The sequence below is a fragment of the Oncorhynchus tshawytscha genome, linkage group LG02 (genome assembly GCF_018296145.1).
Source record: "Oncorhynchus tshawytscha isolate Ot180627B linkage group LG02, Otsh_v2.0, whole genome shotgun sequence".
Taxonomy (NCBI): Eukaryota; Metazoa; Chordata; class Actinopteri; order Salmoniformes; family Salmonidae; genus Oncorhynchus; species Oncorhynchus tshawytscha.
The window spans coordinates 10,917,716-10,931,013 of NC_056430.1; the positions used below are offsets into that span (position 1 = coordinate 10,917,716).

General features: G+C 37.8%; 1 protein-coding gene across 4 annotated transcripts in view; it reads right to left on the minus strand.

Moving 5' to 3' along the window:
- The window catches only part of ppp1r16b (protein phosphatase 1, regulatory subunit 16B), a 170,709-nt gene that overhangs the window by 67,958 nt on the left and 89,453 nt on the right, over positions 1-13,298 (minus strand). For all 4 annotated transcript variants that reach the window (XM_042330162.1, XM_042330163.1, XM_042330165.1 and 1 more), the window contains one exon: positions 4,813-4,883. In XM_042330162.1, coding sequence (XP_042186096.1) covers positions 4,813-4,883 — 71 coding nt within the window. The remainder of the gene's footprint in view (positions 1-4,812; positions 4,884-13,298) is intronic.

Below are 13,298 nucleotides of genomic sequence, written 5' to 3' on the forward strand. Positions count from 1 at the left end.
TGTATGATGCTTGTGTATGATGCCTGTGTATGATGCCTGTGTATGATGCCTGTGTATGATGCCTGTGTATGATGCCTGTGTATGATGCCTGTGTATGATGCCTGTGTATGATGCCTGTGTATGATGCCTGTGTATGATGCCTGTGTATGATGCCTGTGTATGACACAAGCATTTCGAAGTCAAATCAGTTTATTTGTCACATGTGTCACAAGTGTATTTGTCACGTGCCGAATACAACAGGTGTAGACCTTACAGTGAAATGCTTATTTACAGGCTCTAACCAACAGTGCAATTTTTAAGTTAAAAAAAGTGTATTAGGTGAACAATAGATCAGTAAACAAATAACAACAAGAGTAAAAAGACAGAAACTAAAAGTAGGGAGGTTATATACAGTAGAGAGGTTATATACAGTAGAGAGGTTATATACAGTAGAGAGGTTATATACAGTAGAGAGGTTATATACAGGAGAGAGGTTATATACAGTAGAGAGGCTACACACAGTAGAGAGGTTATATACAGTAGAGAGGTTATATACAGTAGAGAGGTTATATACAGTAGAGAGGTTATATACAGTAGAGAGGTTATATACAGGTTATATACAGTAGAGGTTATATACAGTAGAGAGGTTATATACAGTAGAGAGGTTATATACAGTAGAGAGGTTATATACAGTAGTTATATACAGTAGAGTTATATACAGTAGAGAGGTTATATACAGTAGAGAGGTTATATACAGTACAGTACAGAGAGGTTATATACAGTAGAGAGGTTATATACAGTAGAGAGACTATATACAGTAGAGAGGTTATATACAGTAGAGAGGTTATATACAGTAGAGAGGCTACACACAGTAGAGAGGTTATATACAGTAGAGAGGTTATATACAGTAGAGAGGTTATATACAGTAGAGAGGTTATATACAGTAGAGAGGTTATATACAGGAGAGAGGTTATATACAGTAGAGAGGCTATATACAGTAGAGAGGTTATATACAGTAGAGAGGTTATATACAGTAGAGAGGTTATATACAGTAGAGAGGCTATATACAGTAGAGAGACTATATACAGTAGAGAGACTATATACAGTAGAGAGACTATATACAGTAGAGAGACTATATACAGTAGAGAGGTTACATACAGTAGAGAGGTTATATACAGTAGAGAGGTTATATACAGTAGAGAGGTTATATACAGTAGAGAGGCTACACACAGTAGAGAGGTTATATACAGTAGAGAGGTTATATACAGTAGAGAGGTTATATACAGTAGAGAGGTTATATACAGTAGAGAGGCTACACACAGTAGAGAGGTTATATACAGTAGAGAGGTTATATACAGTAGAGAGGTTATATACAGTAGAGAGGTTATATACAGGAGAGAGGTTATATACAGTAGAGAGGCTATATACAGTAGAGAGGTTATATACAGTAGAGAGGTTATATACAGTAGAGAGACTATATACAGTAGAGAGACTATATACAGTAGAGAGACTATATACAGTAGAGAGACTATATACAGTAGAGAGACTATATACAGTAGAGAGGTTATATACAGTAGAGAGGTTATATACAGTAGAGAGGCTATATACAGTAGAGAGACTATATACAGTAGAGAGACTATATACAGTAGAGAGGTTATATACAGTAGAGAGACTATATACAGTAGAGAGGTTATATACAGTAGAGAGGCTATATACAGTAGAGAGACTATATACAGTAGAGAGGCTATATACAGTAGAGAGGCTATATACAGTAGAGAGGCTATATACAGTAGAGAGGCTATATACAGTAGAGAGGCTATATACAGTAGAGAGGCTATATACAGTAGAGAGGCTATATACAGTAGAGAGGCTATATACAGTAGAGAGACTATATACAGTAGCGAGGTTATAATCAGAAGAGAGGCTATATACAGTAGAGAGGCTACATACAGTAGAGAGGCTATATACAGTAGAGAGGCTATATACAGTAGAGAGGCTATATACAGTAGAGAGGTTATATACAGTAGCGCGGTTATATTCAGTAGAGAGGCTATATACAGTAGAGAGGCTATATACAGTAGAGAGGCTATATACAGTAGAGAGGTTATATACAGTAGAGAGGCTATATACAGTAGAGAGGTTATATACAGTAGAGAGGTTATATACAGTAGAGAGGCTATATACAGTAGAGAGGCTATATACAGTAGAGAGGCTATATACAGTAGAGAGGCTATATACAGTAGAGAGGCTATATACAGTAGAGAGGCTATATACAGTAGAGAGGTTATATACAGTAGAGAGGCTATATACAGTAGAGAGGCTATATACAGTAGAGAGGTTATATACAGTAGAGAGGTTATATACAGTAGAGAGGTTATATACAGTAGAGAGGCTATATACAGTAGAGAGGCTATATACAGTAGAGAGGCTATATACAGTAGAGAGGTTATATACAGTAGAGAGGCTATATACAGTAGAGAGGCTATATACAGTAGAGAGGCTATATACAGTAGAGAGGCTATATACAGTAGAGAGGTTATATACAGTAGAGAGGTTATATACAGTAGAGAGGCTATATACAGTAGAGAGGCTATATACAGTAGAGAGGCTATATACAGTAGAGAGGTTATATACAGTAGAGAGGTTATATACAGTAGAGAGGCTATATACAGTAGAGAGGCTATATACAGTAGAGAGGTTATATACAGTAGAGAGGCTATATACAGTAGAGAGGCTATATACAGTAGAGAGGTTATATACAGTAGAGAGGCTATATACAGTAGAGAGGCTATATACAGTAGAGAGGCTATATACAGTAGAGAGGCTATATACAGTAGAGAGGCTATATACAGTAGAGAGGCTATATACAGTAGAGAGGTTATATACAGTAGAGAGGTTATATAGAGTAGAGAGGTTATATACAGTAGAGAGGCTATATACAGTAGAGAGGCTATATACAGTAGAGAGGTTATATACAGTAGAGAGGTTATATACAGTAGAGAGGTTATATACAGTAAAGAGACTATATACAGTAGAGAGGTTATATACAGTAGAGAGACTATATACAGGAGAGAGACTATATACAGTAGAGAGGCTATATAGAGTAGAGAGGCTATATAGAGTAGAGAGGCTATATAGAGTAGAGAGGCTATATACAGTAGAGAGGCTATAAACAGTAGAGAGACTATATACAGTAGAGAGGTTATATACAGTAGAGAGGCTATATACAGTAGAGAGGCTATATACAGTAGAGAGGCTATATACAGTAGAGAGGCTATAAACAGTAGAGAGGCTATATACAGTAGAGAGACTATGTACAGTAGAGAGGCTATATACAGTAGAGAGGCTATATACAGTAGAGAGGCTATAAACAGTAGAGAGGCTATATACAGTAGAGAGACTATATACAGTAGAGAGGTTATATACAGTAGAGAGACTATATACAGTAGAGAGGCTATATAGAGTAGAGAGGCTATATAGAGTAGAGAGGCTATATAGAGTAGAGAGGCTATATACAGTAGAGAGGCTATAAACAGTAGAGAGACTATATACAGTAGAGAGGTTATATACAGTAGAGAGGCTATATACAGTAGAGAGGCTATATACAGTAGAGAGGCTATATACAGTAGAGAGGCTATAAACAGTAGAGAGACTATATACAGTAGAGAGGTTATATACAGTAGAGAGGCTATATACAGTAGAGAGGCTATATACAGTAGAGAGACTATATACAGTAGAGAGACTATATACAGTAGAGAGGTTATATACAGTAGAGAGACTATATACAGTAGAGAGGCTATATACAGTAGAGAGGCTATATAGAGTAGAGAGGCTATGTACAGTAGAGAGGCTATATACAGTAGAGAGGCTATATACAGTAGAGAGGCTATAAACAGTAGAGAGGCTATATACAGTAGAGAGACTATATACAGTAGAGAGACTATATACAGTAGAGAGGTTATATACAGTAGAGAGACTATATACAGTAGAGAGGCTATATACAGTAGAGAGGCTATATACAGTAGAGAGGCTATATACAGTAGAGAGGCTATATAGAGTAGAGAGGCTATATACAGTAGAGAGGCTATATACAGTAGAGAGGCTATATACAGTAGAGAGGCTATATACAGTAGAGAGGCTATATAGAGTAGAGAGGCTATATACAGTAGAGAGGCTACATCCAGACACCGGTTAGTCAGGCTGATTGAGGTAGTATGTACATGTAGATATGGTTAAAGTGACTATGCATATATGATGAACAGAGAGTAGCAGCAGCGTAAAAGAGGGGTTGGGGGGGGACAATGCAAAAAGTCCAGGTAGCCATTTGATTACCTGATTACCAGGAGTCTTACGGCTTGGGGGTCCACCCGCAAATAACATCTGCTAAACACGTGTATGTGACCAATAAAATGTGATTTACGTACAACGCCTGTGTACGACGCCTGTGTACGACGCCTGTGTACGACGCCTGTGTACGACGCCTGTGTACTACGCCTGTGTGTACGACGCCTGTGTACGACGCCTGTGTACGACGCCTGTGTACTACGCCTGTGTACGACGCCTGTGTACGACGCCTGTGTACGACGCCTGTGTACGACGCCTGTGTACGACGCCTGTGTACTACGCCTGTGTACGACGCCTGTGTACGACGCCTGTGTACGACGCCTGTGTACGACGCCTGTGTACGACGCCTGTGTACTACGCCTGTGTACGACGCCTGTGTACGACGCCTGTGTATGTACTGACCTTTACTGAGAGCACAACGTGGAAAAGACACCATCAACAATGACTGAATTACGGCCTTATTTTTAGACTCTGCAGTGGGACACTCACCTGGTGCAGAGCAGTGAGACCGTCCTCGTTACACAGGTCTGGACTGACGTTGTTCTTCAACAGGTAACGTACTGGAACAGAGGGAGAAATAGAGAGGAAGACATTATCTAAACATGCTACGCTTTCAAACTCATTACATTAATGAAACCATACCTATTACATTAACTAACCATACCCATTACATTAACTAACCATACCCATTACATTAACTAACCATACCCATTACATTAACTAACTATACCCATTACATTAACTAACTATACCCATTACATTAACTAACTATACCCATTACATTAACTAACTATACCCATTACATTAACTAACTATACCCATTACATTAACTAACTATACCCATTACATTAACTAACTATACCCATTACATTAACTAACTATACCCATTACATTAACTAACCATACCCATTACATTAACTAACCATACCCATTACATTAACTAACCATACCCATTACATTAACTAACCATACCCATTACATTAACTAACTATACCCATTACATTAACTAACTATACCCATTACATTAACTAACTATACCCATTACATTAACTAACTATACCCATTACATTAACTAACCATACCCATTACATTAACTAACCATACCCATTACATTAACTAACTATACCTATTACATTAACTAACTATACCCATTACATTAACTAACTATACCTATTACATTAACTAACTATACCCATTACATTAACTAACCATACCCATTACATTAACTAACCATACCCATTACATTAACTAACTATACCTATTACATTAACTAACTATACCCATTACATTAACTAACTATACCCATTACATTAACTAACTATACCCATTACATTAACTAACTAACTATACCCATTACATTAACTAACTATACCCATTACATTAACTAACCATACCCATTACATTAACTAACTATACCTATTACATTAACTAACTATACCCATTACATTAACTAACTATACCCATTACATTAACTAACTATACCCATTACATTAACTAACTATACCCATTACATTAACTAACTATACCCATTACATTAACTAACCATACCCATTACATTAACTAACCATGCCCATGACATGAACTAACTATACCCATTACATTAACTAACCATACCCATACCCATTACATTAACTAACCATACCCATACCCATTACATTAACTAACTATACCCATTACATTAACCAACTATACCCATTACATTAACTAACCATACCCATTACATTAACTAACTATACCCATTTATACCCATTACATTAACTAACTATACCCATTACATTAACTAACTATACCCATTACATTAACTAACTATACCCATTACATTAACTAACCATACCCATTACATTAACTAACCATACCCATTACATTAACTAACCATACCCATTACATTAACTAACCATACCCATTACATTAACTAACTATACCCATTACATTAACTAACTATACCCATTACATTAACTAACCATACCCATTACATTAACTAACTATACCCATTACATTAACTAACTATACCCATTACATTAACTAACCATACCCATTACATTAACTAACTATACCTATTACATTAACTAACTATACCCATTACATTAACTAACTATACCTATTACATTAACTAACTATACCCATTACATTAACTAACCATACCCATTATATTAACTAACTATACCCATTACATTAACTAACTATACCCATTACATTAACTAACTATACCCATTACATTAACTAACTATACCCATTACATTAACTAACTATACCCATTACATTAACTAACTATACCCATTACATTAACTAACTATACCCATTACATTAACTAACTATACCCATTACATTAACTAACTATACCCATTACATTAACTAACTATACCCATTACATTAACTAACTATACCCATTACATTAACTAACTATACCCATTACATTAACTAACTATACCCATTACATTAACTAACTATACCCATTACATTAACTAACCATACCCATTACATTAACTAACCATGCCCATGACATTAACTAACTATACCCATTACATTAACTAACCATACCCATACCCATTACATTAACTAACCATACCCATACCCATTACATTAACTAACTATACCCATTACATTAACCAACTATACCCATTACATTAACTAACCATACCCATTACATTAACTAACCATACCCATTACATTAACTAACTATACCCATTACATTAACTAACCAACTATACCCATTACATTAACTAACTATACCCATTACATTAACTAACTATACCCATTACATTAACTAACTATACCCATTACATTAACTAACTATACCCATTACATTAACTAACTATACCCATTACATTAACTAACTATACCCATTACATTAACTAACATACCCATTACATTAACTAACTATACCCATTACATTAACTAACTATACCCATTACATTAACTAACTATACCCATTACATTAACTAACTATACCCATTACATTAACTAACCATACCCATTACATTAACTAACTATACCCATTACATTAACTAACCCTATTAACTAACTATACCCATTACATTAACTAACTATACCCATTACATTAACTAACCATACCCATTATATTAACTAACTATACCCATTACATTAACTAACTATACCCATTACATTAACTAACTATACCCATTACATTAACTAACTATACCCATTACATTAACTAACTATACCCATTACATTAACTAACTATACCCATTACATTAACTAACTATACCCATTACATTAACTAACTATACCCATTACATTAACTAACTATGCCCATTACATTAACTAACTTAACATTAACTATACCCATTACATTAACTAACTATACCCATTACATTAACTAACTATACCCATTACATTAACTAACTATACCCATTACATTAACTAACCATACCCATTACATTAACTAACTATACCCATTACATTAACTAACTATGCTATACATTAACCCATTACATTACCCATTACATTAACTAACAAGCCCTTCACCCATACCCATTACATTAACTAACTAGATACATTATTATTGGTTCATTAACCTAACTGTAGATACATTATGATATTGGTTCAGTGTAGACCTATACTGTAGATGGGTACATTATGATACATTAACTATACTGTAGATGGGTACATTATGATATTGGTTCAGTGTGTAGACCCATTACATTATATATTGGTTAACTATACCCATTATTGGTTCATTAGACTAACTGTAGATGGGTACATTATTATTGGTTCATTAACTAACTATACCCATTACATTATGATATTGGTTCAGTGTGTAGACCTATACTGTAGATGGGTACACCCATTACATTAACTAACTATAGATTACATTAGTGTGTAGACCTATACTATTATGATATATGTTCATAGACCCATTACTTAGATGGGTAATTATGATATTGGTTCAGTGTTAACTAACTGTAGATGGGTATATTATGATATATGTTCATTAACTAGAACCATGTTCAGTGTTTCAGACCCAACAAGTTCCCTTACACATGGGTACATTATGATATTGGTTCAGTGTGTAGACCTATACTGTAGATGGGTACATTATGATATTGGTTCAGTGTGTAGACCTATACTGTAGATGGGTACATTATGATATTGGTTCAGTGTGTAGACCTATACTGTAGATGGGTACATTATGATATTGGTTCAGTGTGTAGACCTATACTGTAGATGGGTACATTATGATATTGGTTCAGTGTGTAGACCTATACTGTAGATGGGTACATTATGATATTGGTTCAGTGTGTAGACCTATACTGTAGATGGGTACATTATGATATTGGTTCAGTGTGTAGACCTATACTGTAGATGGGTACATTATGATATTGGTTCAGTGTGTAGACCTATACTGTAGATGGGTACATTATGATATTTGCAGGGTGTAGACCTATACTGTGGATGGGTATATTATGATATATGTTCAGTGTGTAGACCTATACTGTAGATGGGTACATTATGATATTGGTTCAGTGTGTAGACCTATACTGTAGATGGGTATATTATGATATATGTTCAGTGTGTAGACCTATACTGTAGATGGGTATATTATGATATATGTTCAGTGTGTAGACCTATACTGTGGATGGGTATATTATGATATATGTTCAGTGTGTAGATCTATACTGTAGATGGGTACATTATGATATTGGTTCAGTGTGTAGACCTATACTGTAGATGGGTACATTATGATATTGGTTCAGTGTGTAGACCTATACTGTAGATGGGTACATTATGATATTTGCAGGGTGTAGACCTATACTGTGGATGGGTATATTATGATATATGTTCAGTGTGTAGACCTATACTGTAGATGGGTACATTATGATATTGGTTCAGTGTGTAGACGTATACTGTAGATGGGTATATTATGATATATGTTCAGTGTGTAGACCTATACTGTAGATGGGTATATTATGATATATGTTCAGTGTGTAGACCTATACTGTGGATGGGTATATTATGATATATGTTCAGTGTGTAGATCTATACTGTAGATGGGTACATTATGATATTGGTTCAGTGTGTAGACCTATACTGTAGATGGGTACATTATGATATGTTTGTTCAGTGTGTAGAGTGTGTCTATACTGTAGATGGTTCAGTGTGTAGACCTATACTGTAGATGGGTACATTATGATATATGTTCAGTGTGTAGATCTATACTGTAGATGGGTACATTATGATATTGGTTCAGTGTGTAGACCTACACATAGGCTGGTATTATTGTAGTTGTTCCCTCCTGTGTGTGTGTGTACAGGGCATTGGTATTATTGTAGTTGTTCCCTCCTGTGTGTGTGTGTGTACAGGGCATTGGTATTATTGTAGTTGTTCCCTTCCTGTGTGTGTGTACAGGGCATTGGTATTATTGTAGTTGTTCCCTTCCTGTGTGTGTGTACAGGGCATTCGGAAAGTATTCAGAGCCCTCGACTTTTCCCACATTTGTTACATTACAGCCTTATTTTAAAATTGATTAAATACATGTTTTTTCCTCATAAATCTACACACAATACCCCATAATGACAAAACAAAACACAGGTTGACATTTTTGCACATTTATAGAGATAAAAAACAGAAATACCTTATTTACATAAGTATTCAGACCCTTTGCGGAGGAGTACTTCTCCTGTCCTATTCGGTGTCCTGTGTGAATCTAAGTGTGCGTTCTCTAATTCTCTCCTTCTCTCTTTCTTTCTCTCTCTCGGAGGACCTGAGCCCTAGGACCTGAGCTCCAGGACTACCTGACATGATGACTCCTTGCTGTCCCCAGTCCACCTGGCCATGCTGCTGTTCCAGTTTCAACTGACCTGAGCCCTAGGACCATGCCCCAGGACTACCTGACATGATGACTCCTTGCTGTCCCCAGTCCACCTGGCCAGGCTGCTGCTCTAGTTTCAACTTCCACCTGACTGTGCTGCTGCTCCAGTTTCAACTGTTCTGCCTTATTATTATTCGACCATGCTGGTCATTTATGAACATTTGAACATCTTGGCCATGTTCTGTTATAATCTCCACCCGGCACAGCCAGAAGAGGACTGGCCACCCCACATAGCCTGGTTCTTCTCTAGGTTTCTTCCTAGGTTTTGGCCTTTCTAGGGAGTTTTTCCTAGCCACCGTGCTTCTACACCTGCATTGCTTGCTGTTTGGGGTTTTAGGCTGGGTTTCTGTACAGCACTTTGAGATATCAGCTGATGTACGAAGAGCTATATAAATAAATTGGATTTGATTTGATTTGATTTGCAATGAGACTCAAAATTGAGCTCAGGTGCATCCTGTTTCCATTGATCATCCTTGAGATGATTCTACATCTTGATTGGATTCCACCTGTGGTAAATTAAATTGATTGGACATGATTTGGAAAGGCACACACCTGTCTATATGAGGTCCCACAGTTGACAGTGCATGTCAGAGCAAAAACCAAGCAATGAGGTCGAAGGAATTGTCCCTAGAGCACCGAGACAGGATTGTGTCGAGGCACAGATCTGGAGAAGGGTGCCAAAACATTTCTGCAGCATTGAATTAAAGGTCCACAAGAACACAGTGGCCTCCATCATTCTTAAATGGAAGAAGTTTGAAACCACCAAGACTCTTCCTAGAGCTGGCCGCCCAGCCAAACTGAGCAATCGGGGGAGAAGGGCCTTGGTCAGGGAGGTGACCAAGAACCCGATGGTCACTCTGGCAGAGCTCCAGCGTTCCTCTGTGGAGATGGGAGAACCTTCCAGAAGGACAACCATCTCTGCAGCACTCCACCAATCAGCCTTTATGGTAGAGTGGCCAGACGGAAGCCACTCCTCAGTAAAAAGCACATTACAGCCTGCTTGGAGTTTGCCAAAAGGCTCCTAAAGACTCTCAGACCATCAGAAACAAGATTCTCTGGTCTGATGAAACCAAGAATGAAGTCTTTGTCCTGAATGCCAAGCGTCACGTCTGGAGGAAACCTGGCACCATCCCTACGGTGAAGCATGGTGGTGGCAGAATCATGCTGTGGGGATGTTATTCAGCGGCAGGGACAGAGAGACTAGTCAGGATCAAGGGAAAGATGAATGGAGCAAAGTGCAGAGAGATCTTTGATGAAAACCTGCTCCAGAGCGCTCAGACTGGGGAGAAGGTTTCCTTCAAACAGGACAACAACCTTAAGCACACAACCTAGACAATGCCTCTGAAGTCTCAATGTCCTTGACTGGCCCAGCCAGAGCCTGGACATGAACCTGATCCAACATCTCTGGAGAGACCTGGGAATAGCTGTGCAGCGACTCACCCCATCCAACCTGACAGAGCTTGAGAGGATCTGCAGAGAAGAATGTGAAAAACTCCCCAAATACAGGTGTGCCAAGCTTGAGGCATCATAACCAAGAAGACTCACTGCTGTATAGCTGCCAAAGGTGCTTCAACAAAGTACTGAGTAAAGGGTTTGAATACTTATCTAAATGTGATATTTCATGTTCAATTTTTAATACATTTGCAAAAATGTCTAAGAACCAGTTTTTGCTTTGTCATTACGGAGTATTATGTGTAGATTGATGAGGGGGGATTATTTAATCAAATTTGGAATAAGGCTGTAACGTAACAAAATGTTGAATACTTTCCGAATGCTCTGTATATATATATATATATATATATATATATATATATATATATATATATATATATATATATATAAGCCCTGGCGTCGGATGTAACTCAGTGTACAGTACATACTGTATAACCACTAAACAACAACATAGCTGACAGAAAGACATGCTGGTCTCTCTGGGTTATTTCTCACAACACTATGCTCCGTTTCAATAACAGACACAACACAGGGCATAGCTCTGGGCGCTGAGATGGGTTGAAAGATGGAGGGTTGAGAGAGAGAGAGAGAGGATGATAATTATCACACACACATAATTCCCTACTAGGTATTTGACCTTGAAACCGCCAAAGCTCCACGCACGCACCCACACGCACCCACACGCACCCGCACGCACCCGCACGCACCCGCACGCACCCGCACGCACCCGCACGCACCCACACGCACCCACACGCACCCACACGCACCATAAACACACTGCCCTGTTTCTCACCTCAGCTGGACAGACTGCCAGTACAGTACACTGTATGTCTCCGGTACAGTACCTAACCTAGCCTACACTTCACAATGTGTCTATTACCTTCCTCTGTCCTTACTGTAAACATTCCCTACTACCTTCCCCTGTCCTTACTGTAAACATTACCTACTACCTTCCTCTGTTCTTACTGTAAACATTACCTACTACCTTCCTCTGTCCTTACTGTAAACATTACCTACTACCTTCCTCTGTCCTTACTGTAAACATGCTCTACTACCTTCCTCTGTCCTTACTGTAAACATTACCTACTACCTTCCTCTGTCCTTACTGTAAACATGCTCTACTACCTTCCTCTGTCCTTACTGTAAACATGCTCTATTACCTTCCTCTGTCCTTACTGTAAACATGCTCTATTACCTCCCTCTGTCCTTACTGTAAACATTCCCTACCTTCCTCTGCCCTTACTGTAAACATGCTCTATCACCTTCGTCTGTCCTTACTGTAAACATGCTCTATTACCTTCCTCTGTCCTTACTGTAAACATGCTCTATTACCTTCTCTGTACTTACTGTAAACATTCCCTACCTTCCTCTGTCCTTACTGTAAACATGCTCTATTACCTTCTCTGTCCTTACTGTAAACATGCTCTATTTCCTTCCTCTGTCCTTACTGTAAACATTACCTACTAACATCCTCTGTCCTTACTAAACATGCTCTATCACCTTCCTCTGTCCTTACTGTAAACATGCTCTACTACCTTCCTCTGTACTTACTTTAAACATGCTCTATTACCTTCCTCTGTCCTTACTGTAAACATGCTCTATTTCCTTCCTCTGTCCTTACTGTAAACATGCCACACTACCTCCCTCTGTCCTTACTGTAAACATGCTCTGATACCTTGACCTGTCCTTACTG